The sequence below is a fragment of the Acanthopagrus latus genome, chromosome 1, assembly GCF_904848185.1.
Source record: "Acanthopagrus latus isolate v.2019 chromosome 1, fAcaLat1.1, whole genome shotgun sequence".
NCBI lineage: Eukaryota > Metazoa > Chordata > Actinopteri > Spariformes > Sparidae > Acanthopagrus > Acanthopagrus latus.
In genome coordinates this window covers 3,012,320-3,039,851 of record NC_051039.1, presented here as the reverse complement: position 1 = coordinate 3,039,851, position 27,532 = coordinate 3,012,320, and the positions used below count along the sequence as shown (strand labels likewise).

Genomic DNA, 27,532 nt, shown 5'->3' with positions numbered 1-27,532 from the left:
AGACGAAGCTCTGGTGGCACCGAGTGACTCAGTCGTCTCAGTGCAGTGAGCATTCCTGAAGCCTGACTTTTTACTGCCAACATCCCAGTGACAGCAAAAATGACCATTCAAAAACAGATGAGAAAAGACAAATTTAATCTTGTTGCTACTGCAGCTGTATGGAATGCATTAATCACATCTTTTAATTTTGATTGTAAATACTTACACCTGCCCACTACATGTAAACTCTATGTGAACAGAGGCAGAATTTCAGAAAGTCTTTAACATATTTCAAAAACTCTTCAGAACTTGTTTAAATTGAACAGCACCTCAAAACTTAAGATACTTTGCTTACAACAAATGACCCCCAAAAAACTAAAATGGACTTAATGGAGATTTACAGCTCAAATATAACTGCAGGTCAAGTAAAGTGCGCTGTCATAGTTTCAGTGTGCAATAAATTATAAATCTGTGAGTCACAGTAAATGAAATTTTGAAATTATTTTGCCCCCACATTTGTCTCTTTATCAACACCTAAAAAATGTCCATGATTATGTGGAGTTTTTTTGTTGTTTAAAATAAAAAGTTATGTATTTCAGTGTCACTCAGGCAAGTGTCCAAACCTCCACCAAAACACAAAAAGTGAGAGCCATGGTATCTCTACTGTGCTGTCCATACATCTGCAGTTTCCTGTTTCTTCCACTGTTTGAATTCAAGCGACACAATAGCTGCAGTATCCAGGGTTTTCCAGCCCATCCAGGTAGAGTACACTGATTTTAACTAAGAGTTCGCAGCTTTGAAATAGAAAAGGAAAAGGAGGTGATCGCTCCAAGTGGCTCTCTAGCTTCAAGGTCTCTTTCTCTGGCAGCAATAATGGTATTATTTTGTTCTTCTGCTTGAGGCATCAAGATTTTCAGAAAATCCATGAGAACAACTCACACATCTTACTGTTCACAGGGTATACACATTACACATCACACATTTTTGCTTTTAGCTAGACTGAATTGCTGCATTATTTAAAACAAGAGGGTGAAAAAGTGGTGCCCTGTATATTGTACAGAAAACTGTGCTCACCAAAAGTGAAATGCACAACAGAGACACAGTTTTCAAATCCTGGTTCTAGTAAGATTCTAGCAAAACAACTGTGTCTGTGGATAGGAAGCCAGTCAGGAATAATGTTCATCATTCTAATGAGTCCAACAACTTCTCACACCTGCCTCCATGCAGGTTCTCCAGCTAGGGGAAGATCAAATCAGTCAGTAAGTGAAAGAGAGAGCCATGCTAAAACATGTTACACAAATCACATTAACAGTCAATTGCAATGATTTGTGAACACTTTACATGTCCTTCATTTTGACCTGTGTGCCAAGTGCATTCTAATGTGACCTGGGTGACTGAGAACCTTCATCAGCAGAGCAGACTACAGATTCCTCTGTCCATGTTTTTTGTGGAATCTGTTGATTTTGCTGTACACTGCAGTCGGCTCAGCTGTAGCTTCCAGACTTCTGGTTCTGGGAGGAAAATAAATTAAAAGACGCGAGGAACACAGTGACAAAATTATTAGAATAAAATCATCATAAATTGTTTCCAACTTTATTTTGCACCAAATAGATAATGTTTTTGTTTGAGGAGCTGCTTACCTCCAACTTCTACTGGCACTGTTAAATGCCACACCAGCGTATTCAACCATTTCTTCCTCATCATTTTTATCCTTGTATCTTCGGGCATTAGCTGGTCTGATGTTGGAGTAGATGGGATCGGTTTGTTTATTTGTGAAGTAGACAGTGGCATACTCAATTTGAACCCGCTGCTCTGCTGGTTGTATCTGTGGACAACGGACAAATAGGATGAATTATGCGGGCAGGATTGAGGTTTTACTCCAAGCCACAAAAAAAGACAGAGGCTTAATGTGGGAAACTATTTTGTTATTGTCGTTGTAGATCCTGGTCACCAACAGCAGATTATGCAGTTTATAAATAGCCTAATTTCTCTTTAAAGGAGTTTTGAACGATCCACTTCCACAAGGCCCATGAATTCCTTAGGAACTCTCCAAACTTGGCTTCTCCATCCATTCACCAGCAGCCATGACTTTCCTACCAGTCTGAATCACCTGACCCATGTCCACCCGCACACGTTTCTCATTCCACACTTAACCCCCACGGTATCTGCCGTCCAGTACCATACAGTCCATCTCCACCAGCTTAGGGTCAGATTTTCAATGCTGTGTCGTACCTTTGGATTCCGTCCAATTGAATCTAAACCCGAACTGGTACCTACCTGCATCTTTCTCCTGCCTCATTCCTGTCAACCCGTGAATTCTCTACCACTTCTGGTTGGACTTGCCATCTTATGTGTGATCATTTAACCAATAAATAATTGAGTGCTTTGACTCTACTACCTCACCTGCTCCCTGTCGTCTGGTCTCTCTCCAGCCTCAGAAGTTTGCTTAGAACCCCTCTTCTTTCTGGTCAGGAGAATTCAAGTTCAACTGAAATGCTACACTCACTGCTAAAAGGAGCTACATTATCAACAAGCATTTGTGAAACAAAACGGCTCACGTGATCCATAGAAAGACAGAGGTGAGTAGGATTACGAGGGAAATGGCAGGAACTGTGGCAGCAACTATAGATTTCCATGCTCCTAGAAAACAGAGATCAAACATAAAGACTGACGATTAATTAGAGTGTAACAAATAAAATAGTAATGACCTTAATAATAATATTATTTGTTCATGAAAAATTAATAACTGTGGCCAGCCTAAGAGACAAATGAAGCATGTCTTCCATTATGTTAACTGTTGATATAGCTATGTTTATCTGCACACCACTGAATCTGTATGAAAGTTTCAGTGAATTCTGCAGGGGCTCATATACTATGTTGCTAAAACTGGATTTTTAGGGTCAACAGTGCACTTCCTCAATTACAAATGAAGCAGTTAGCAACTCCTTCTAATGAACACAAAAGTTTGACAAGAACTCTGGATTACACATGCATGGTCACAAAATGAGACCTAGATGGTGTGGTGTGACTTCTGATGATAACTTACCAGCCACAACATTCAGATCTAAGGTGGTGTTATAATGTCCTCTTCTGTTCTGGGCTTTACAATAGTAATTCCCACTGTGCTCAAGTGTGATGTCAGTGATGGTGAAGCGCTGTCCTGAAGCTTTTGGTGAGTCATCATTCTCCTTGAACCAGGTGTAATTAGCTGCTGGGTTAGCATCACTGCTACAGGTCAGGTTTACTGTACTACCCTCCATTATTTTACCAGAGGGACTCACCGACACAATGGGAAGTCTTGGAGCATCTTGGAGAGTATGAATAGAGAGTCATTTGATTAAATATTAACATACACAATGTAAGGGCTCCTGTTTGGTAATTATTAAAACAATAAATCTGTTCCATGGGATTATAAACTGATTGATTCTAAATTTTCATAATATTTACTTATTATTCTAATGACCCATGTTTTTGTTGGTAGTAACATTTTAATTAGACAAATTGGTAAAGTCTTACAAGTCTTACACAGTGGCCATCTACAAGAGTGATTGCTTTTTAGAACATAGATATGTATTCAGTCTCCAATCTTTATCCATCACTGAGTCTCTCGCCATCTACAGATGCAAACTACAGACGTCTAGTATTACAAATTTTACAAAACATTTCACGTTTTTCAAATATTGTTGAGGCCCTATAATAACTCCTTTAACATACAAACACTATCTCAACTTAGTAACCACTTGCAAATGTTTTGTACTTACACAGGACATTAATGAAGAGGGATGAAGAGTTGATCTGTCCATATTTATTCTCAGACTTGCAGTGATAATGCCCTCCATCCTCTGGGCCGATGGAAGGGAAATGGTAACTTCCCCCTGGTGTTTGAAGCAGGTTCTCCTTGTACCAGGTGTAATTAGCTGCTGGGTTAGCATCACTGCTACAGGTCAGATTCACTGAACTTCCCTCCATTATTTCACCAGAGGGGCTCACTGACACAGAGGGAAGCTTGGGAGCATCTTAGGAATAGTATGGATAGAAAGGCATTTGATGTTAGAATACACAATATGTAAGCGCTTCTGTCTGGGAAGTATCTACAGTATATGTCTAGAGTATGGAAAAAAAGGTATGGTTCAACACTGTTCTGCATGACAGATGCTCTCTTTGTCTACAGACACAAACTATATACAACTACTATTACAAAACATGTGTAACGTGTAATTTTTTTCCCATTATTGTAAAGACCAAAGAATTACTCTGTCAAGAAAACTGACCTCAACTCTTGTGGTGAGTACATTTTAAAACAATATCTAATCTTACTTAAGACTTGTACAAACATATGCCTCATATGAAAATGTTCTGTACTCACACTGGACATCTATAACGAGAGATGAAGAGTTGATCAGTCCATATTTATTCTCAGACATGCAGTGATAGATTCCACTGTCCTTGGAGCTGATGGAGAAGAAATGGACCTTTTCCCCTGGTCCTTGAATCAGTGTTTGGTTCTCCTTGTACCAGGTGTAATTAGCTGCTGGGTTAGCATCACTGCTACAGGTCAGATTCACTGAACTGCCCTCCATTATTTCACCAGAGGGGCTCACTGACACAGAGGGAAGCTTTGGAACATCTGGAGGAGAAAACGTGAACACATTTTATATTTAATTTTAAGATACAGTTTAAAGATTCACAGAAGAACTACATATTTAAAAGAGGTATAGAATAACAGATTAAATGCAAGATTGTAAATAACCAATTGTAACTCCCTCAGCATATTAATTCACCTCAACAGTCAGTACATTAAAAAAATGTATACTCACTCACTAACCACTTTTTTAAATGTACAAACCATATGCCTCATATGCAAATGTTTTGTACTTACACAGGACATGGATGAAGACTGATGAAGAGTTGATCTGTCCATATTTATTCTCAGACTTGCAGTAGTAGTTCCCTCTGTCCTCAGAGCTGATGGAAGAGAAATGGTAGGTGCCATCTGGCCCCTCAGACAACATCTGTTTCTCCTTGTACCAGGTGTATTTAGCTGCTGGGTTAGCATCACTGCGACAGGTCAGAGTCACTGACCTGCCCTCCATTATTTCACCAGAGGGACTCATCGACACAGAGGGAGGTCTTGGAGCATCTGGAGGATAAAACGTAAACGCATTTTACATTTAATTTTGACATGTGGATTAAGTATTCAGAGAAGTATTACACTTTTAAAGGTTCAATAAAGAAAGTACAGTTTAATTAGCCCCTTTGGCAACACACATTAGAGCACTTTTTACTGTCTTGTTATGTTTAGGTATAAAATTGTAAGATTTCATTTGTGACACAGAGGGAAGCTTTAGAGTATCTTAAGATGCATACATAAATGAACCATATATCTGAATATCTGTATTTCCTCCCAGGCCTCCTTCTGCAACTTGTAGGCTCAGATTTAGCTTTTTGCCAACCCACATTATACATTGCAATCATTTACACATGGACTTGACATAACTGATTTTCCTACAGTAGCATTCTAATGTATTGCAGCTTAAGTTTAAATTACATTTTCTGAGTGCTATGGTGTTAAAGTTACATAGAATAAAAGTTGGACATTTGCAGCACAGTGAAGTAAACGCACAATGAACAAAAGAGGAAATGCTCATGTCCTTGAGTGTTAGTCTCATTTACTATTATCTGACCACACTGCAGATTCAACCAGACTGCATCTGCTGTGAAATGTCAAGGTTAATTTTGGAGTGAGGAAGGTTTTTGATTCACTACCTAGAAGTTAGAGTCACTGGACCAGCTTCACTTCCTCACTAGAGGGACTAGCTTACACATAGGGCAGCTTTGATGTGATGGCAAACATTTAGTAACATGAACTGATTATTTAAAATCCATAAGCAAAATAACACAGAGTAAAGCTGCAGATGAAAGCAGGTATGATCAGCAAAAAGAGCACAGAATGCCAACAGTCATCAGCCGAATGTTGCTTTTAACAATCAGCTGTTTCACTCACATTTCACGTCGATAGAAATGGATTCAGATGTTCTACTCCCAAGCTTGTTCTCAACCTTACAGTAATACTCTCCAGAGTCAAGTAATTGGATGGGTCTGAAGACAAGCTGTGGTTCTCTACTGAGAGATCGGTGGTGTTGATTCTTCTTGTACCAGGTATAAGTAGCTGCTGGGTTAGCATCACTGCTACAGCTCAGAGTGACTGAACTGCCATTCACTATCTCACCACTGGGACAGAATGACACAGAGGGAACTTTTGGCATATCTGGAAGAGGATATATGAATATAAATTAACTCATGTATGAAAAGGTGTCTGTGCCTGACTAGCACAAGGGACATGCACAAACATGTAAAGGGATTCCGAGACGCCTTCCCTAATTTTGACATATAGTACAATGTCTTGTCAGTTTAGCTTTTTTATTAGTGACAATGTGAAGTAAACTCACACTCTGGAGGAGAGTAATCGCCTTGTCGTCTAAAAGCACAGGAATAGCTGCCATTGTCATTAACAGAGGCTGGATGAGAAGATGTTTCTTCATCCATTTTCTGTCCATTATTGTGCCAGATATATAAAGATGATACTTTCACCTGCACCTGGAAGTCTGGACAAGTCAAGATCATCAATTGTATGCATGCAAACAGATACACAAAGATAATGTTACCAAGAATTTGAACATTTGGAATCAATATTCTAATGAAAATGTTACCTGTCACCCTCAAAGTGACTCCAGGTGAACCAGTATATCTCCCATCTGGTTGGTTTGTTATGAACCTGAACTTGTACTCAGCTGAGTCGCTCTCTCTCAGGTCTCTGATTCTCAGAATATAATTGTTGTCATCATGACTAAGATACTCAACACGACCTGAGTAGTTTGGATCTGTTGACAGATCCTGCGGGTCATGATCTGGCCCTTTGATAAACCATAATGTTTCATTTACTGTTGTATTAACGCCATTTATGCTGGATGGGTATGTGCAGGTGCAGTTTAAGTCCACTGTTGATCCTTTAACGCCACAGATTTCAGCAGAAGAGTAATTCACTCCCCAGCCATCCTGACCCTGTATTACTGTAACACAGAGAACACCAGAAACCAAAATCAGATTTATAACAGAGGAAAGAAGAGGTAAATCTGTTTCGTAACACAGAGTTAACCCTGAAATTACATCACTTACAACACATCCTGCTTTAGTGTACAGGCGCCAGATGAAACATTAACAGCTGCAAGTATAGATCACTGACACAGCACTACTCTTTTTCTTTAACATTAACTACACAAAAATGGAAACAGAAAACAGAACTGAATGTGTTTTAAGAGTCTGCAACATTTGGCATCATATCACAAATAATCAAGAAACAAACAGGAAAAATAGTATTTAGGTAATCATTTACTTTTATATCATTCTAAAAGATATCTTTTAACTTGCTCTGAGTAACTAAATGCCCAACAATGTAAATATAGACATACATTACCTGGAACAGGGAGAAGGAAGATAAGGAATCCACTCGCTGTCACTGTTAAACTCATAGCTGCTCCTCTCATCTTGTGTGACTCTTGAGAAATTAAAGCACATCAGCAGGTCAATGTATAAAAGATCAATCATATCACATGAATCATCACACTAAATATATCAATAAATAATTCTGCTGACAACAGAGACACACATAGCAGACATATGTGAAGCTGTTAAAGTAGACTTTAAAATGTGCATGTAGTCAGTAACTGTCTGACTTAACTAGTCATTTTATTGTTTTGTAAACTGTATGGAGCTCTTAATACTGATTATTCAAGAATGAGAGACTCGTTCTGTGGGTTTCCAACAGGGGTAGAGGTAACAATTGCTTTTACTCTTGTAAAGGAAACTGTTTTTGTCTGCTGGTACTTGTTTTCTGTCAGATTGCTGATAAAATAAACTAAAAATGTACTACTTTGGCTCTGATGCAACATCCTCTCAATGTCCTGCCCCACAACAACATCTGTTCGGTAACACGCCACAGTTCGTTGCATATAGACACTGAATCATTTGAATCTGGAAAGTAAATAGTAACTAAAGAGATCAAGTAAATGTAGTAGAGAGAGTATTAAGTCGAAGAATTTGAAATACTTAAGTGACTGAAAACTGTACTGAGGAACAGAACTTGAGAAAATTGTATATTATACTAATTGACTCATTTCATCACTGGAATTTTGAGTTTAATTTTTACTGCAAATAAATATAGGTCCCAAATATTAGTTTTCAGTCTCCTTGAAACTCTTTGCAGCCCTGATAAAGCCACGTCGGTCGACCCCTGGTGCTTTACTTCATTTCAAATTGCAATCGTTAGAGCACAAAAAACAAAAGTCACATGAAAAAGTCACGGTGAACCATGTAAAAGAGAAACAAAAGAAATGTCTTCAACTGGCAGCTGCAGTGTTGAAGGAGGACAGTGCTCCATGTCAAGACAACAATGTGTGGTGCAATGAGTTACAGTCTCCACCAGATGGCAGTTTGATATTGGAAGACTGTTTGGTAGAGTCTCACACCACACAGGAATAGATGCCTTCAGAATAAAAGCAGTGTTTGTAAGATGTTTCTGCCTTATTTATCTGTCTATTCTCAAACCAGGGGCAGAGGGACAAAATTCATCGTGACACTTCAGCTCTGATAGACTGTTGATCAGCTCACCTGCACCTGGAGAGCTGGACGTGTGAGGAAGACCAGGCATGTAAATTTTGAGTAAACCTTCAATGTCACTCATGTAAGTATATGCACGGATGTTGACTGAATATTAATTGATCAATACATTCTCACATGAAGATGTTACCTGTGGCAGACAAAATGGCTCCAGGCTAACTGGTAAATCTCCCGCCGGCTGCTCCGTTTTAAACATGGTGCAATGAAGCAATAACAAAGCATTATATCTATTAATCGTAATGCAGTTTCGCAGAGCACTGTACAAGATAAAGGGTCAATGTGCTATTCATAGTTTCCTCTCTGTTCACACCCAACTACTTATAGCAGCAACGTGATATATAGATAACAAAAGCTGACAATACTGTGAACGATAGAGTGTATGGAAATATCACACTTAGTTCAGCAAGTCACACTGAGGGGGAGGTTTTTTATTTCTATTGTTAAGACTTCTTTAAAAATAGATTTTCTCAAAAAATGGATAAACACTTTAATCGGAATTGTTCAGATGAACCGCTAACATTATTCTAGCTTTAAATTCACCATAACATACGAACATAACTTTAAGGATACTCAACAATTTAATGCACACTTTCAAGTTTCCAAGACGGTTATATTTTCTATGGAAACAGAAGACAAAAAAGTCACAGTGTGGAATCTATGTGACAAAACATTACAGTTTTAAAGCATGCAACGTGAAAGAAACAGGTGATTTTTACTCACATCATCAAATCAGGTGATCACATCAAACATCATATTTAGAGAAAGTGTTAATCCACTTTATGTTGATCTGAATAAGAGTGATAAATGCATTACAGTTTAAATGAAGATATAACTTACCTTGGCACGGAGAGAAGTTAGACAGTAAATCCACTTGCTGCTGCAGGTAAACTTATCGCTGCCTCAAATCATGTACACAACAAATACAGCACACCTCAATAAACGTCTTTCAGTGGAGAAAGACATGTTCTTGAAAGGCAACGATCCTGCTGTCATGAGAGTGAGCACTGGAATGAGATCAAGCTGTGAAGACAAGCCCGACTTCCTTCCTTTTCACATTATTAATATGCATGATGAGAGTGGGATGCAGTTAATGGCCTGTCATACTTCTTAGCCTCACTGGAAAGACCGACACCAGGGTGTTGACTGACAACTTAAAGTTTCAGAATGACTCGTGTGGCTTCTGCTCACAGAGGAGTGGACTAGCTTTATATCATATAACTTTACCAGAGCCCAAAACAGCATTCCAAAATAAAAACCCTAACCCTAAAAATAACTGATGGATGAGGTTACCACCATTAATTATCCTTTATTTGTGCAGGAAGAGCTTATGATTACCTGTTTAAGATTCTGTGATTGATTGATTGTTCTTCAGCTACAAAACAAGTCTCCCATCGGCGATGCAATAAATATAATTAAGAGTAGTTTGATGATTATCAGGCTAATTGCACATTTCAAAATACCTACCTTTGGCCTTGTTCATGGCAGACCATTTCTGTAGTGGAGTCTCTACACAAAAGATTTTCACATGAGTGTACTTGTAAAACCGGGGTGATAAACATCTTGAATCTTGAGTGTTGAGGGTGGTGCTGGAGCTGCTGATACAAACAATCAAATAATATCAAAACTATAACAATGTTTTGACAAATAACAACAACAAAAAAAAAACAAGATGAAAAACACACAAGAAAAAGGAAACAATGTACATGAACACAAAATGGTTTGTTATATTATAAATCTTCGATCTACAAGTCAAATGTGGCTCTTCACTGCCACCTAGCAGCAACAGCAGAAACTACAACTAAATCACAAAACTACATTCTTAGTTCAAACCCCTTCATGTTTTTCTTAACTGGCAAATCCTTAATTGGCACATCAGTTTCAAATTAAAAGCATATTATTTGTTAGCTGAGTAAATGCTCTGAGACTTGCCTGCTATTAGCTTCACCAAACAACATGTTTCACACAAGCACATACTCTCATCTGCCCACCACAGAGTTCAAAGCTCCTGAGTACCTTAACAACTAGCTAACAAGAGAGAGACTACTGTGACATCACTATTTAACTAAAGTTATTATGGCTCATGTTAGAAAATAATTGCTTACTTACACATCCAGCAGACATGAAACAACTCTGGAGTTGTCTGTCCGGCTTCTTGGTAGATTTTGCTCTGGTTTGTTCATCACCTGTTCCTCTGGAAAATGCCTCGGGGTCTTAAGTTTCTAGATATTCAGGTAACTTTATGAGGTAGATGCAAACTTCTTCTAAAAAGTTTATATTAAACCTATTTTAGTCTTTCAGTATTGATGTATTGTTGATACACGTTTAATCTAATTAGGTTGGCAATGACCGTGCTGAAAAAAACAAAACAGACCAGCACCAAAACCAGCACCAGACCACAACATATGCAAGTCACTAGCAAGACCAGCATATGTTGTGGTCTGGTGTTGGTCTATGCTGAGCTTTATTTTTCAGCAAGGGACAGTAAATCAATACTGAAGAAATCTGATCTCAAAGGAATCAAATCTACTTAACTATGTCAAAAAAATGTAGCAGAGAAAAAATATGTTTGTTTGACTTGCGGTCAAGTAGAAGCAGCATTGGAAGACATAGTCAAGGGTATTTAAAGCAGAATATGACACAATGCAGTATTTAAAGTTAATTACTGTTAAGATAACGTTAGCTACTTTCCACCACTTCATACTGGGCAGCTAGCATACAGCTGACATTTTCTGCTAAAACAGTAAGCTAGCTTTAGCATTTAGATTATATACATTTTCGAGGTGTGTCAGTTAATATCTTGCTCACATCATCACAACTTACCACAGGTAAACACAGAAGCCGTATTTTAAACTTCATTCGCGTTAAAACTGTTTCGAGTCATTTTAACTCGTAGTTAGCTTAACTTTCACCAACTTAAACAGCAACTGTACGTCACCAACTGACAGTTAATCAACGTCTACATTTCTGTTAATATGCATACGTCACAATAGAGCCCCGCCAACGTTCTTTGACCTCTGACCTCGTCAAACGGCGATGCCGTTAGATTGTCGTTTACGTCTTACGTCATGGCCTGAAATCTTAACTGAGTAGTTCAGGGAGCCTGGGAAAGCCCAGTGTCATCAATTAAAGAAAATAAAATCATGACAACAAGCCTTTATTACACAAAAATACATATATTCCCCTCGTAAATCATGAAAATAAGATTTAGAAAGTAGAAATTGTGAGAAAAAAGTAATCAGACAATATGCTCAAGTTGTTTTGTATGGTAATTATGAGTTTTTCTCTCATAGTTCGACTTTATGTTTCCAAATGTATCCAAACATTTTAAGTTTTTCTCTTATATTTATGAATTGTTATGATAACAACTTAAAATGAGAATTTCTGCTCATCATTTCTCTTCATATTTTTTTTCTCCCACAGAGATGCAGTGCTGTTTTAAATAAATAAGACAATATATATATATATATATATATATATATATATATATATATATATATATATATATATATATATATATATATATATATATATATATATACAGCCTGAAGACACACAAGGCATCAAAAAATAACGTGTTCAGACTGTCGTCCTCAGGTTTTTCCTCATTTTACATTATGGTTGTCTACTGATGCTTCAAAGTTTCAGGTACATTTTACAGCAAAAGCTTTGTTCATCCAAATCACAAATACTTCCTGTGTGTTTATGTCATTCAGATGGACAAACAAAAAATGGCTCGATTCCAGAAGCGTTAAGTGAGAAAATATTTTGTTGTTGTTGTTTTTTTCTTTATTTCAGCCAACCAAGCCTTTAAGAAACATCCATCCATCCATCCATCATCTGTACACATTATATGCACACCGCTTAATCCTCTGCAGGGTCGCGGGGGGGCTGGAGCCTATCCCAGCTGACTTAGGGCGAAGGCAGGGGACACCCTGGACAGGTCGCCAGTCTATCACAGGGCTACACATAGAGACGAACAACCACACTCTCATTCACACCTACAGACAATTTAGAATGATCAATTAACCTCAGTATGTTTTTGGACTGTGAGAGGAAGCCGGAGTACCCGGTGAAAACCCACGCTTGCACAGGGAGAACATACAAACTCCACACAGAAAGATCCCAGGCGTCCCAACCGGGACGCGAACCGGCGATCTCCTAGCTGTGCCTTTAAGAAACAATTATTTAAAAAAAACAAAAAAACAAGTCACATAACCAGCATGTCTTTGTTTTTGGCAGGTGATGTTGTACTTGTACATGTCTGTCAGGAGGAATGTACAACACTTCTACCTGCTCACATAAACAAACCCTTCCTATCTTCTTGAGGTCTTGTTCTGTGAAGGAAAATAAAACATTCACACTGGCCGTTTCTTTTTTTATAAGATCTTACAGTGATTACTATGTTCCTAAGAGTGAAGAGGCCTGCCCTGGGGCATGACCAGTGTTGTTAGTTTTGACAATAGTGTAGTCAACACCGTCCTCCTCATCCTCATCCTCAGTTCGTCCGTGGAGCCGAGCCTGTCTGATGTTACAGTAGACAGCTTCTTCCTGGTTCACAGAGTGGTGGATGCTGGCGTAGTGAAGTTCAACATCCTGCTCTGCTGGTTGTCTCTGGGTGGCACACACTTCACTCAGGTTTACCTGACGGGACAAACAGAATTCAAGCATAACTACATTTATATTGCACAGTAACAGAAATTACATAGATTGTTCCTCTTTTTTTTCTAATTTCTTCATCATCTTGTGAATTACTGGTCACAATACTTGATGGTCTTTGTATAATTCTACTTTGATCCTGAATCTGAGCATGAAGTGTATTTGCTGGTGCAATTCCTGCTGCCACCAGCAGAGGTCTATAAATCCTTCTCTTTTGAAGCTGAGTAAAGCGGAAACACTTAAGTGAATAATGTGATAATGAGTTACAAAAAAAAATTCTTCCATTTTCTTCCATGTTGAAACGACCGGAGATGTGAATTTGAGTGACTCATATTCAGTCGACTTCAGTCACAGTTTTGATGACTTTCAACTTGACTCAACAGAACTTTTTTGTTTTCAGGCTGTCAGTATTTCACTCCTTAAAGGTGAAGAAATTTAAAAGAAAAAAAGCTTTGTTTGAATACATTTACTTTCCCCGAATCACATTTAATTAACTAATTCAGTTCTTTGTCCTACTTTCTGGATGGGTTAGATCAACTGGTCAATATTATTTGACAGGTAGTTAAACATTTCATGTGTGCAGATCGTAGAGCTCCCTGAGGCATTGTGATATGTGATTTATGCAACAATATATAAATAAATGTGTTCCCCGATGAACTTGGTTTATCCATTAGTTAATCAATACAGGACTTTTATTTTCATCAGAGTGCTCTGGATTATTTGTTCTCCAACAAAGACACATCACAGGTAAGATCCACAGTCACAGTTGTTTTTACTTTTTTACTTGACTCCAGATTTCTCTTTCACAAGGGAAAAAAGAAAAAAGATTAACAAGAAAATCTTCCTTTCTCACCTGTCCTCCATTGTCGGGTCTCTTCCCACCACTAGACTGCTGTGTGAGGGATGTTTTTCTTCTGTATAGGAGGACGGGAAAATTGAATGAACTAGTAGAGTCAGAGAACAGGTGACAGCATTTTAGAAGCATTTGTGAACATAAATACGTAAACACACTATTACTCACCTAATCCATATGAAGACAGCAAGAGGTACGACAAGCAGGAGGATGGCAGTGATCGTTCCTATAGCTGCTGATTTCCCAGCACCTGGATAACAGGAGGACGTACTGACAATTGATTAGGCCAAAAATTTTCCTGCGTGTCCCATTATCCATTTTTCAAACCCATCAAATGATTCAGTGACTTCTTGTGCCATGAAAACAGCTGCATTTGCCATGTTTGACACACCTGCATACGGTAAGAGGAACTTGTGCTGCCATATCTAAATAAAATCTGTGGAAAAGAGGTGAACGTAAGTAACTCACCTGCCACAACAATCAGCTGTAAGGTGGAGTTATGACGTCCTCTTCTGTTCTGGGCTTCACAGTAATAATTCCCACTGTGTTCAGCTCTGATGTCAGTGATGGTGAAGATCTGTCCTGATGCTTTTGGTGAGTCTTCATTCTTCTTGTACCAGGTGTAATTAGCTGCTGGGTTAGCATCACTGCTACAGGTCAGAGTCACTGAACTGTCCTCCACTATCTCAGCAGAGGGACTCACTGACACAGAGGGAAGTCTTGGACCATCTGGTGAAAAGTATGTGCAAACTGATTAAAGATGACATTCACAAAAGACATTCTCTGATGTGTTTCTGACATGGTTTTTGCAGAAAAAAAGTATAATTACCACATTAAAGTCCCCTTTAAATGAACCTATTCATTCCAGAAAACATGGACATGCAAATATTTTTTATTTCACAAGTTTAACTGCTGGACACAAGACGTCTCCAGGTTCACAGTATAGTCCATTCTCAGTGTCACTGTGCACTGGAGGGTTTAAGTTTCCACGTCAAACACAACCAGGATTGGCTTCCAAACTCGTGACATCATTCATCAAAGCCCCACCTCATAGAATCAGTTTTTCATTTAGCACGAAGAAAATATTCAACTTTCTTCGCTGAACACAGTGAAGCTGAAACATTCAGTTACAGGAACAAGAAGACATCTAAAAATATAAGTGAAATCTTTCTACAGCTGCACGCCTGCAGCTGATACGACTATTAAAGTCTTGAATCCTTTTCACAAACCAACGCTTTCGTTTAGTTTTGTTATACACTGCTGAAATTGAAACATACTTAAACAAACATGAGTCCTCATCAGAAAAACAACCACATAGGTGATTTTTTTTTACTCACACTGAACATCGATAGAGACAAATGAAGAGCTGATCTCTCCATACTGATTCTCAGACTTGCAGGAGTAGTTCCCTCTGTCCTCAGAGCTGATGGAGGAGAAATGATGGATGCCTTCTGGTCCTTGAATCAGTGTTTGGTTCTCCTTGTACCAGGTGTAATTAGCTGCTGGGTTAGCATCACTGCTACAGGTCAGAGTCACTGAACTGCCCTCCACTATCTCAGCAGAGGGACTCACTGACACAGAGGGAAGTCTTGGAGCATCTGGAGGAAAGGTGTTAAGAGAAATCATCAACAACGTGTTGTGCTTCTCAAACGACTGCAGCCACAGACTGTATGTGAAGAAAGCAGCTACTGATGTAGCTGCACTCTGTTTAAAAGACTCAACCCATCAACAAACAATCAACTATAAAATAAGTTGTTTTTACTCACATTTCACATCGACAAAGACAGATTTGGACGTCCTCCTCCCCAGCTGGTTCTCAGCTGTACAGTTATACTCTCCAGAGTCAGAGGACTGGATGGAGCTGAAGACAAGCTGTGGATCTTTACTGAGAGGTTGAAGGTCTGGATCTCCATTCTCCTTGTACCAGGTGTATTTAGCTGCTGGGTTAGCATCACTGCTACAGGTCAGAGTCACTGAACTGTCCCTCATAATGTCGCCCGTCAGACTGATCAACACAAAGGGAAGCTTAGGAGCATCTGGAGGAGATAATATGAACATACATCAATGTTTTATTCAGTGAGTGTTTTCTACCACACACAGTGACACAATGGGTTAAACTCACAGACTGGAACAGAGCGGTGACCCTCATGGCCACAGGAGTAACTGTCTGCAGGATCGACATATCCAGTATAAGAAGGAGACGTTTCTTTTTCAATTTTCTCATCGTTCTGGTACCAAATGAAGGGAGAACGATCAGTGAGACAGCTGCTGTAACAAATCAGCTGTGGACCAGCAGGAGAAGAAATCACCTGCACCTTTAAATCTGGAGCTGTAAACAAAGAGCAGGAACGTCATATTTAAAAAAAAACAAAAACAAAAAACATCCATCACACGCAGACTTGCCAAAAAAATTACCTCCGATATATAAGTGCAATTAATATCAGATACATTAAAGGTACAATATGTAAGAATTGGCCACCTGTCCAGTCATACTCTGAACAAATACTGGGCGCGTTTCACCATAATAACTCCTGACTGCTGCTAAATGTAGCTGCCAGCAAATTAGCTTTCGTGCTTGGAGCACCAGGAAAGTGTTTTGGTGTTGTTTACTCAACTAGCACAAGAGCACGAACAGCCAGGAGGAGGATTTCAGGTCTAGGTTAGGAGGACCCAGCGGGGGAATACTGATGGGAAGAGGCGCCAGAAGTCTTACATACTGCACCTTTAAGACTTTTATTCAAGAACTGAGCTTATTGCTGACTTACTCTTGCAAAAGTGTAACTGCAGACAACATCTTTATTTTTATATGTCATTTACTTCTTGTTTAATACTTTCCCGTGTGTTAAACTTCACTTTTCCCTCCCCATGCATGTATCAAAGTTGCATTTTAATAAGAAAACACAATCACATGATGAATACGTATATGAATGCAATGATTACATGATCAGTGTGTGTTCATCAGTACCTGTGACAGTCAGAGTTGTACCAGGTAAACTACTGTTCCACTCAAACCATCTTGTTATGAATTTAAAGTGATACTCAGCTGAATCACTCTCTGTCAGGTCAGTGATTCTCAGAGTGGAGCGTCCTCTCTCTGATTCAAGGACCTGAACACGACCTGCAAACTGAGAGTCACTAAGGTCCTCAGGCTGTGAAGGACTCTGCCACTGATGAGAACGTTCAGGACTGAACCAGAATTTAGACCTGATGGTGTAATAACTGCTGTAAGTACAAGAAATGACCACTGATGAGCCTTTGAAGGCACAGATCCTTCTGTTGGTGTACATCACTCTGTTGCAAGATTGACGGTAGCCACCTGAAAATGAAATATTTTAATTACTCTTTACCTTAATCACTGTAAACTTTACTGCAGTAGACCAGTAGGGTCACCAGCGTTAGCAAAAAAGTTAAAAGTGTCATCATGGTTGTGGAAGAACATAAAGTAAACTCACACACTGGAGGAGCTGGGACATCATCATGTCCTTCTACAGCACAGGAATAACTGTCTACAGAATTAAAGGTGTCTGAATATAAAGATCTTTTTGGCCAAATTTTCCGTCCATTCTTGTACCAGATGTAGGAAGTTTGACGAGGTAAATGACAACTGCTGTGACAGTTTAGTTGTGTTTTATGTGATTTTGAGTTGCCCCTCTGCACCTGGAAACCTGGATTTGTGAAGAGAGAAATATAATTTTGGTAGAAAACTTTGATCAAGTGAACATACACACATGATTTTAGACACACTGTGAATCATTTTGTTTCCTAGTGTTGAATTTTTGGAGTCAATCTTAATTGTTTCCAAGAGAACTGTTACCTGTGACCCTCAACCTGACTCCAGGTGAACCAGTATATCTTCCACCTTCTTGGTTTATTATGAATCTGAACTTGTACTCAGCTGAGTCGCTCTCTCTCAGGTCTCTGATTCTCAGACTGCAGCTCTTCTCAGAACAACTGTACTCAACTCGACCTGCATACCCAGAGTCTGTTCTCAGATCCACAGGCACTGTTCCCTGCAGTTTAGTAAACCAGAATGATTCCTCAACCGTGGTATCACGGCCATCTATTCTGGATGGGTGTGTGTAGGTGCAGTTTATTTCCACTGTTGATCCTTTTAAGGCACAGATCTGAGAAGAGCTGAAAGTCACTCCCCAGCCATTCTGACCCTGTATCACTGTAACACAGAGAACATCAGAAACTACAACAGTCAGACTCATAACACAACACCTAACTGTCAGAATAAATGCTGCAAAACCATGAATATGTTGAATCTCTACAGTTAAATTGTATGTCTTGACAGTAACAGTATGTTTAAGGTCTGGATGAGTTTAGGGTGTGGTTAAAATACCCATAATGTTACATTCTCCTGTTTGACAAAACTTTGGTCATTAGAAAGACAACTGTAAAATATATCTCCATGTCTCTAAAAAAAAAAAAAAAAGTATGTTTTAGCAGAAAAATTGCTAGAAAAAGCCCAGACATCTCTTTGAAATACCAGTTTTGATGCCAGAAAGACATCTCTGCAAGAAAAATATGTGCTATTGTCATCTGAGAGGTGGCTGCAAACTGTATTGACGTCTGGTCAAATCTTGCCAACTTTTGTTGCCAGAAAACCTTCTGCACAATGTCCCAATGTCATGTCATGTCATGTCATTGTCCGTAACCGCTTATCCCTTTCCATGGGGTCGCGGGATGTTGCTGCTGGAGCCAATCCCAGCCTTGTCTCAGGGCGAGGGCAGGGTACTCCCTGGACAAGTCGCCAGCTGGGTCCTCACTCATGAGTAATGTGGGGTTCAGTATCTTGCTCAAGGACACTTTGACGTGCAGCTCAGTGCTGCTGGAGCCAGGATTTGAACCAGCGACCTTCCCATCACTAGTCGACCTGCTCTACCCGCTGAGCTACAGCCTTCCCTGTCGCAATGTCTCACTGAAAAATACAGTTTTGTTGCTAGAAAAATGGTGGAAACAAGTCCAGATGTCTTGCTAAAAATATCCGCCTATGTTACCTGACAGATGGCTGCAAGATGTCCAGACTTCCTACCAAAACTCTCACTTTTGTTGCCAGAAACATGGTGGCAAAATTATTTCTGCAAAGTTCTGCAAAAAAAAATACCCAGTTCTGGGAAAAATCCAGATGTCATCCTTAAAATAAGCAGCAGTGAAGGCACGGGAATACATCGAAACTTTGATGCACTTTCACTGGTGGAAAAGAAAGTGCAGAATGACAATTATTGGTGATAATGGTGCGGTATGTAAAAATACCAATGTGGTTTGTTTCCTGTGTGTGGTCAGGTCAGGAGTGTGAAACTACAGGGACATGCAGAATGTGGATGTGAAACTCTTCACTGACATCATGCTGGTACCATGAAGTCTTTTGAGTGGCAGAAGGGGCACACTGAGCTCACAGCACAGTCGTATTAACTGCTTACAAGATTTTATACACATGTAAAATGATAAAAAAAAAAAAGATGTTGATACCAGCACGTACAGTTATTGCATGAAAAAGCATGAATTCATTCATGTAAATATTTCATGAACTGTCAGGAATGTAACTGAATCTCATGCATGACTGACTGTAAGTATATACTTATTACATATTTCATCCTTCAAATAAAGCCAGCATAACGTACTATTGATGCACTTTCTAAAAGTATAAATGCAAAGTATTACATATTGGGATATTTTGTGCTCTACTTCCACTATCATTTCCTTATAAATATATGATTATGCAATAAATGATTAGTACACGATTTCACAATTGTACCACCTTTACATTTTTTTTTTCAACACATGGTGCTGTATTCAGATGGCTGCCATGTGTTTGTAGTCTACACAAACCACAGTTTTTTTTATATTACACACAGAGAACCTGTTAGACGAAACATGTATTTTACCACTGTTGGACTGGAACCAACCACCTGAGGAGACTTTTTTGGCCCTGACTTTTTAGCAGGAAACCTTGAATAAATAAAAATTTCTACCCAAATATAAAACATTTTAAAATCAAATTTTTACAGCAAGGAAATATCAGTGTTGTAGGGTTCGAATATAATAATAATCGTGCTAGATAACTTAAAATATTGCTGTAGTTGCACAGTACCTGACACAGTGCGAAGGAAGATGACAAACCCACTCGCTGCTGCTCTTAAACTCAAAGCTGCTCCTCTCATCTCTGTCACAACCTCTACATACTGTTCAGTACATCAGCTAGTCGGTACATCAGCGGTGCTTGAGGATGCGGTATTGAAAGAAGACATGGGTTGTCTGGCTGATACTGGCCAACTGACTTACTTCCTCTTTACATTATTAACATGCATGAACAGCTGAACATTGGTACTTCCCCAGATCAAATCAAGCCTTTGGCTGTTTCCTGAAGTACGCATCACCCTTCTAATGTACTTCAGAACAAAAAGAGTGGCCTTTTGGTACTTGAGCCACAACTTTGCATGAAAAAAAAATAAGATAAAGATGCTTTCACATCCTCCCAAGTCACAGTTTCTGATTATATAATGTGTAGCTGAGACAAGCAGAGAGTGTGACAACTGCAGCTGGCGACTTGATTGGTCTAAAAATACACACTGAGATTTGTTTAGATTACAAAATAATGAAACGCCCTTTGTCTTCGGAAATAACCCAGGTTACTACCAGTGGTGCAAAGTAACTTAAATACGCTTTTGTAGGTCCTTGTGGTTTACTTGATTGTTGAAATAGTTTTGCTAATTTATACTTCTCTAAACAATTCAGAGGAATTTATTGCACTTCCTCCTGTGGCACTTCCCAAGGGTCCATTTTGGGTCCATTGTGATTTTTTGTTTTGTGTACCAAGGGTCATATCATCAGGAACCAGAATATTAAATTTGCCACTATGCAGATGATACACAGCTTTATGTATCCATTCAACTTAATGAACCTGGTGAACGTCTAATCATGCCTCTCTGAATTTAAGTGCTAGACGTCTCAGAATTTCCTGCGACTAAATGACTCAGTCAGAAAGCCTTCTGATTGACCCTGTAAATGTCTCCCCTACTTTTGAATCTATACTTGATGACCTTGCATTAAATTATCTCCTGAAAACCAAACTGCTCAAATGTGCTTTCTTCATCTGAGGACCATCCAAAAACCTTACCATTTTTTTAAATTTTTTTTTTAAATCTCTGGTCGACCTTGAAAAGATCATTCATGCTTTTACTCATCTACATTTGAGCAGATTAACACACTGTTTAATTCAGTCTTCACACATTTTGTAAAAAGGGAAAAATACGCCTCAAAGTCTTGAGGCGCCTCAAACTTTTGTGTTTTCAGGGGTGCTTAGGTTTCCTTTAGAGGAGCTTTGCCCTGCTGGTTCCCTAATAATTTGAACATAGACCACAGTGCATGAACCTGCTGACAGCTGGAACAGCCCCAGGAAATAATTTGTTAACTTAATATCTTTATTCAATAAAATAAAAGGTTATTTAAACAACATAAAACAGTGCAGTCACCTCTGTTTGGCAGACTATTGCCTGAGGGTTAAAACTTTGAGAAATAAATCACAGGCTTAAAAAACACACATCCACAGTAAGAAAAATACAAATAAATTAAAATGGCAGAGAAAAGAAAGACTACGATACAAAGAACGATACAAAGAGCTGAACTTGTACAAATTCGTATTATGAGCCCCTGATTAAACCTTTGTGATAAGTCCTTGGTAATATGAGAAGTTTGTATGATTCCTCCAAGCGTCTTTATGCAATAATGACCAGGACAGTCCTTAAACTATTTTGATGTCACTGTGGACACCTGCGTAAACCCTGTGAGGTAAACATCCCAGATTCTCAGATTCTGTTCATACTCTTGGGGTTTTGGTGACTGTGCTGTACAGAGCGGATGAATCCTCAACAGAGACTTCTTGACACCTTAATCTGTGAATGGAAAAAAAACAAACATTATGAATGAATTGTGAACTCATAAATGAACTCAAAATATTGATTAAGACCAGGTTTAAAATCGACAGACGCAACAGCAATTAAGTGGTGGCGGTAACAACATTGACCATTCTTCTCATGGACTCACTCTGGGGAAGAACTTGAACTCTTAAAGTTGACAAAAGTGTACTCCACACCATCCTCATCCTCCTCTTCCTCCTCCTCTTCATGTTGCTGTCTTTTGGGATTGGCTAGGCCGACGTTGGAGTAGAGAGGATCTTCCTGATTTTTAGAGAAGCTTACGGTGGCGTAGTTAAGGTCGTCCTGCTCCTCTGATGGATTTCTCTGTGCTGTAGCTGAACAGTTGTCGTACACTGGACCCACATTTGGCTGAAGAGTAAACATAGTGTAGACAATTCAGTATTCAAGTACTTACCAACAAAGATAATGTTAAGTAAGAGCCCGGACTTTACTGATACCTTGATTGAGGTCATCTCTGTTTTGTTTTTTGGTTTTTTTTGTTTTTTTTAAAATTGGAATGACTACTGATCTCCAGTAGAGGTCAGTAAAATTCAAGGATATGTCCCAGCAGTGAAAGGGCCAAAGCCAACCAGCCAGCACCCTCAGAGTTATTACAATTAATGACACGTATTGGAAAACAAGGATGCTACACATACATATGCAGCAAGGTTTATCAAATGGAAATGAACATGATGGAAGAAGAGAAGGTGATTGGGTGAAGAGAAAAATGAAGCAATATCAATATTAGAATTCGGGTGAGAGTGGACTCACCTGTGCGTTGTTGTCTGGTCCCTCAGCTTTTTGTTTCATAGACCTCTTTTGTCTAGATAGGGGGACGAATGAACCAGCAAATGAATCATCGAATGAAATCAACTGACCGGATTTAAGAATCTTGCTGAATGTTAATCTACTTGAATTGCTCACCTGATCAAGAAGAAGGCAAAGAGGCATATGATAACCAGTAAAATGGCAGTCATTGATCCAGCAGCTACTGATTTCATTGAACCTGGGAAAGACTGACGATTAATAATGGAATCACAGCTTTTTGAGTCAATTAGCAATGGATAAACATGAATATCGTAAAACAAAACCATACATCTTTAGACAGAAGCATTCTGAAAAATTACTTATGTAAACTTCAGTTTTGCTTATGTTTTTTTTTTGTCAAACATCACAAACACTCTTGTGCCAATGTCTTGGTGGTCCATAACTTCGGATTGTGAGTAATTTCACACAGCGGGCTAAAAGTCAACAATTGACTTGGTAGCCAAATGATCAAATCTTTAACCATGTATCCTGAACTTGTGAGGTCAGCTGTAGCCACCCTGATGAAGACAGAGATTGCTTGATAAGAGAAGCTGGTGGACAGATGTTGGGAAAACCAAATGTGTAATGAGGGTAGACTGGGTACATCTTGGTGAGGTTTTACAGGTTGTCAAAGCCTCCATGAGGAAGGGGATGTTAAGAGCTCTGGTCAAAAGGTCACTGTGTTGGCTCAGCCTGCAACAACTGCAAAGATCCTGATTGTAGATACCTGCATTAAAGGATGTCACAGAGCTGAAAATACACCTGAATCGGCAGACAAGTACCAGTTTCAGGAGGTTGGTAGTACAGCTGCCTCTGTGTGAATGCACGATTGTGGAAAGAGTTTGGGAATGTATCCTGGAGAAGGATTCAGAAAAGAGATTCTGGCAAAGCATCAAAGGAATTGAACGGAGACAGGCCCTTTCCAGGGCTGCTGTTAGAAGTGAAGGGAAAGTGCTCACATTGACTTGGTAAGTGGAAAGCACTGAGGAACCAAAACTAAACACTATGTACAGACAAAGCAGAATTGGAAGACTTGTGGGAAGCCATTATTCTGGTATAGGTCAGTGAGGTAGTTGTGGTCTCAGTGGGTAGGACTACCTTGAAAGACAATTCCTCCAGCGAATATTGGATTCATGAAGCAGTACGGAGCTGGACCGGTATGAATTTTGTACCAAGAGAGGAATTTTCATGAGTTTGCCCGTTCATCCACTTTGTGAAACTGGAGAAGACCTTGTACCTTGGGTTGGTTTTTGGGTGGCACTGTGGTTATATGGGATGATAGGGCTGCTTCTGCAAGTCATTTGGTTCTTGCATGACAGAAATGAGACCTGGGTCCATATTCCAAATGGATACTGATCTTCCAGGATCATGCCTTGTCAGTGACTCAATTTGCAATTTTCATGCACGGAATCCCTTGGCCTGTGAGAGGGATGGACATCTGAAGGTATGAAAAGGAACACCGTAGATAAACTAAACACAAAACACGTTTGTCTCAGGTGTTTCTGTCAGGATCATTTGAGGGAGAAAGGGGGGTCGTCATGGGTCCGCTGCAGTCATAAGGTGTCAAGTTTGGATCTACTCTGGACAAGACCAATGCCAGGCTTGGCTTGGCTCAACTCAGCATGGTAAACTGGTGATGGAAATGTAAATCTGCGCAGCTCGGTTTGACTGAGCACGGCCAGAACCGCCAGTGGAAATGCCTTAATAGTTCTTTGTTTGTGGTGTCTAAGGCATTAGGAGTGTGAAGCAGCTGGGTTGAATTTCAGCACATCAAAGCCTGAAGCAATAAGACGCCACTGCAATAAAGTGGAATGGACTTTTGAATGAATAACCATCATCTTGATAACCATACCCTACAGGAAAACAGTTTCTGGGCAAACATACTGTATTTGATTTGCAGATGTGTATACGTTGAAAACCTATTTCATTTTAACTCTAAGTTCTCAGCTGGAAGATTGAAGAAATAATTGTACCTAAAGAAGGCTTATACTTATCTTGTCTGGCTTAACTGCATGGTAAAAGTAATCTTGAAGTGCTTGGGTGTGTTGCTAGCTTAATAAGCGTGACTTACGTGACACAACAATCAGCTGTAAGGTGGAGTTATGACGTCCTCTTCTGTTCTGGGCTTCACAGTAATAATTCCCACTGTGTTCAGCTCTGATGTCAGTGATGGTGAAGATCTGTCCTGATGCTTTTGGTGAGTCTTCATTCTCCTTGTACCAGGTGTAATTAGCTGCTGGGTTAGCATCACTGCTACAGGTCAGATTCACTGAAGCGCCCTCCATCATCTCAGCAGAGGGACTCACTGACAGAGAGGGAAGTCTTGGACCATCTGGAAGATATATTAACATGCAATTTCTCAAATATTAGTAACAGAGTAACTGTGGTCACCAAGGAGCACCAGGATGTATCCTTATGCTGCAGCTCAGAAACAAAGAATCACTCTGTGATTTGAAATTTTTTTTACAGAACTGAACTAGATTTTGCCCTCATTTATGTACAGTCTTGTTGTTCTGCAAAGGCATCACTTCATGGCCTGCATGGACATTGTTGGGCAGCTGGATTTGCTATGTGATCTCACTAATCAATCTCACCTGGCTTCAAGCTCTTCCTTTGGCCAAACCACAGGGGTTGAACCAAACAGCCTCCTATTGAGGAAATACTGGCATCTACATGTCACATCGCAGTGAGGTTGTCTTGTCTTTGGGATCTGTCTTGTGAATTCATGTTTTACTTTGAAAGTAACTCTCCTCTCGTTTCAGATCACGTGCCCTTCCTCCTGTGTTCCTGGTCTGACGTCATCCCTAATCCCTGATTGTTTGCACCTGTGTCTCCCTCCCTCATGTGTATAAAGTCTTTGTCTTCCCCTGTCTGCGTCGCCTAAGTATTTTGTCGTCTCGTCGTGTACCCAAGCCTTGACTCACAGCCTTGAATTCTCGTCCTGTTAAGTATTGTCTAGTTTTATTTTTCTGTATTTGACCTCTTGAGAGAGTGATTTTGATTTTGAAAATTTTCTGGTTAGGTTTTGTGTTCCAGTTTAGGCCATTTTGTAGTTGTTTTTCCTCCCTCGGGAGCGCCTTTTGTTGTTTTTTGATATTTGATAGAATAGTATATTTTTTATTGCCTTGTGCCTTCCTCTGCGGAGTGACTTTTCTTTTGCAAGCTTCATATCTCAGATATTTAGAATAGTGTAGGTTTTCCTCCTTCGGGAGCGTCTTATGTTTTTGAGTGTTCTGTGTTTTTTCGTCTTGTCTGTCCAAAGATTTTCATAGCTTTTCATTTGTCATCTCGTCTGAAGAGTTGCGAATCAGAAAAATAAAGCTTGATTCTACTTCTGTCCAATCTGCATCTGAGTCCTCTCTTTGTCCCAAGTCTGACACTACAAACGTGGTTTAGGTACGACAAACAACAACAGTGATAGCTATAGCATCAATCAATTCAGAGCTGGAGAGTATGTTTCATAAAAAAAAATATAAAGAATGGCATTGAAAGCTTTCTTTGATGGAAAATCTGTGATCACTCTTCTCTCGACTGACTAGTGTTTATTTTACAAACTGGCTCTTCTGATAAGTGCAAGTTAAGCATGTACAATTTGATTAAATTAGTCATGATAAAAAAGGGTGTCCTTTTAACCCTTCGTGACATGTTTCTTAATTACACTGAATGCAGAAGTGATTTGCAATGCTTTCTACTCACACTGGACATTCATGTTTACAGGTGTAGAGTTGAGCCAGCCATATATATTCTCTGACTTGCAGTGGTAGATCCCATTGTCCTTTGAGCTCAAAGAGTAGAAAACATAAGTGCCTCCTGGTCCTTGAATCAGTGTTTGATTCTCCTTGTACCAGGTGTAATTAGCTGCTGGGTTAGCATCACTGCTACAGGTCAGAGTCACTGAATTGCCCTCCACTATCTCAGCAGAGTGAGTCACTCTGGGAAACTTTGGAGCATCTGGTGGTCAAAAGAGAGCCAAATCAGGAATTTCTGTTAACCAGCTTGTTTTTAGGTGCAAACTACCATTAGCTAGGACGGGCAAAACAATTTTGCCTCTACAAAGCCAGTTAGCAGGCTACAGTGACTACTAACAGACCCGAGGACTACTGGCTGCTCTGTGCCAAGATTATATTAACTAGTTTGGACAAATTTGTGCCAAGAATTTCTGCTTGGGTTTAGATTTGTGTTCATTTTCAGGCAAAGAAGGGCCTCAAGAAACGTTCTCTGACTAGTACTAATAATAATTTCTAATATTTTTTACTCACACAGTACGTCTATAAATAGAGATGAAGAGTTGATCTCTCCATACTGATTCTCAGACTTGCAGTAGTAGTTCCCTCTGTCCTCAGAGCTGATGGAGGAGAAATGATAGAAGCCTTCTGGTCCTTGAATCAGTGTTTGGTTCTCCTTGTACCAGGTGTAATTAGCTGCTGGGTTAGCATCACTGCTACAGGTCAGAGTCACTGAACTGCCCTCCACTATCTCAGCAGAGGGACTCACTGACACAGAGGGAAGTCTTGGACCATCTGGAGGAGAAGTGTTGAAAGATTATTCTATATACAGTAGCACATATGCTATGTTGAACAACTGTGTGTATGAACTGAGAATGTGGCGCACAAGAACATTAGACTTGACAGATTAAAGA

The 27,532-nt window shown here is 39.5% G+C and overlaps 3 protein-coding genes and 1 long non-coding RNA gene across 20 annotated transcripts in view; 1 reads left to right on the top strand and 3 right to left on the bottom strand.

Annotated features, from left to right (window-relative positions):
• Positions 1–118: 118 nt before the first annotated feature.
• LOC119018979 (B-cell receptor CD22-like) lies at positions 119–11,678 on the bottom strand. Of its 12 annotated transcripts, XM_037097125.1 has the most exons (17): positions 10,758–10,862; positions 10,121–10,247; positions 9,991–10,048; positions 8,786–8,833; positions 8,647–8,660; positions 7,454–7,534; positions 6,690–7,049; positions 6,429–6,584; positions 5,984–6,247; positions 4,859–5,119; positions 4,346–4,606; positions 3,741–3,995; positions 3,026–3,286; positions 2,538–2,619; positions 2,383–2,443; positions 1,620–1,804; positions 119–1,490 (listed from the first exon to the last, which is right to left on the bottom strand). In XM_037097125.1, the coding sequence occupies exons 2-17, from the start codon at positions 10,212–10,214 to the stop codon at positions 1,400–1,402; spliced, it is 2,532 nt and encodes an 843-aa protein (XP_036953020.1). In that variant the 5' UTR covers positions 10,215–10,247; positions 10,758–10,862; the 3' UTR covers positions 119–1,399. The 12 variants fall into 12 exon arrangements, with proteins under 12 accessions (XP_036953020.1, XP_036953000.1, XP_036953009.1 ...); XM_037097105.1 differs by lacking the exons at positions 8,647–8,660; positions 8,786–8,833; positions 9,991–10,048 and adding an exon at positions 11,476–11,678 and having other exon boundaries at positions 119–1,215; positions 1,366–1,490; positions 10,120–10,250; positions 10,762–10,874; XM_037097114.1 differs by lacking the exons at positions 8,647–8,660; positions 8,786–8,833; positions 9,991–10,048 and adding an exon at positions 11,476–11,678 and having other exon boundaries at positions 119–1,215; positions 1,382–1,490; positions 10,120–10,250; positions 10,762–10,874.
• A 1,018-nt stretch (positions 11,679–12,696) lies between these two features.
• LOC119019034 (B-cell receptor CD22-like) lies at positions 12,697–21,460 on the bottom strand. The gene is made up of 11 exons (XM_037097217.1): positions 20,262–21,460; positions 17,979–18,335; positions 17,617–17,829; positions 17,130–17,480; positions 16,287–16,493; positions 15,931–16,200; positions 15,502–15,762; positions 14,633–14,893; positions 14,333–14,414; positions 14,165–14,225; positions 12,697–13,296 (listed from the first exon to the last, which is right to left on the bottom strand). The coding sequence occupies exons 1-11, from the start codon at positions 20,329–20,331 to the stop codon at positions 13,054–13,056; spliced, it is 2,376 nt and encodes a 791-aa protein (XP_036953112.1). The 5' UTR covers positions 20,332–21,460; the 3' UTR covers positions 12,697–13,053.
• On the top strand, positions 16,011–27,410 carry LOC119019319. Its single transcript, XR_005074991.1, has 2 exons — positions 16,011–16,127; positions 27,341–27,410. It is a non-coding gene; the product is annotated as an uncharacterized LOC119019319 (long non-coding RNA).
• The window catches only part of LOC119018895 (B-cell receptor CD22-like), a 40,240-nt gene continuing 34,278 nt past the window's right edge, over positions 21,571–27,532 (bottom strand). For 5 of the 6 annotated variants that reach the window (XM_037096908.1, XM_037096915.1, XM_037096933.1 and 2 more), the window contains 7 exons: positions 27,153–27,413; positions 26,590–26,844; positions 24,965–25,225; positions 23,011–23,092; positions 22,858–22,909; positions 22,214–22,455; positions 21,571–22,062 (listed from right to left, as the gene is read on the bottom strand). In XM_037096908.1, the coding sequence (XP_036952803.1) occupies positions 21,987–22,062; positions 22,214–22,455; positions 22,858–22,909; positions 23,011–23,092; positions 24,965–25,225; positions 26,590–26,844; positions 27,153–27,413 (1,229 nt within the window). In that variant the 3' untranslated portion in view covers positions 21,571–21,986. The remainder of the gene's footprint in view (positions 22,063–22,213; positions 22,456–22,857; positions 22,910–23,010; positions 23,093–24,964; positions 25,226–26,589; positions 26,845–27,152; positions 27,414–27,532) is intronic. The other variant, XM_037096941.1, reaches the window with a different exon arrangement.

What these genes read in the sequence shown, in the direction of transcription:
- LOC119018979 (XM_037097097.1), bottom strand. Translation starts at nt 11,511, where the DNA reads ATGAAGTTTAAAATACGGCTTCTGTGTTTACCTGTG. An exon ending in GTTTCATGTCTGCTGGATGT is followed by an intron (nt 10,251 to 10,761) that starts GTAAGTAAGCAA and finishes TGTTTGTATCAG; the next exon opens with CAGCTCCAGCACCACCCTCA. An exon ending in AGTCACTTTGAGGGTGACAG is followed by an intron (nt 6,585 to 6,689) that starts GTAACATTTTCA and finishes TGACTTGTCCAG; the next exon opens with ACTTCCAGGTGCAGGTGAAA.
- LOC119019034 (XM_037097217.1), bottom strand. Translation starts at nt 20,331, where the DNA reads ATGAGAGGAGCAGCTTTGAGTTTAAGAGCAGCAGCGAGTGGGTTTGTC. An exon ending in TACAACTCTGACTGTCACAG is followed by an intron (nt 16,494 to 17,129) that starts GTACTGATGAAC and finishes CTTTGTTTACAG; the next exon opens with CTCCAGATTTAAAGGTGCAG. An exon ending in ACAGCTGATTGTTGTGGCAG is followed by an intron (nt 14,415 to 14,632) that starts GTGAGTTACTTA and finishes CCTGTTATCCAG; the next exon opens with GTGCTGGGAAATCAGCAGCT.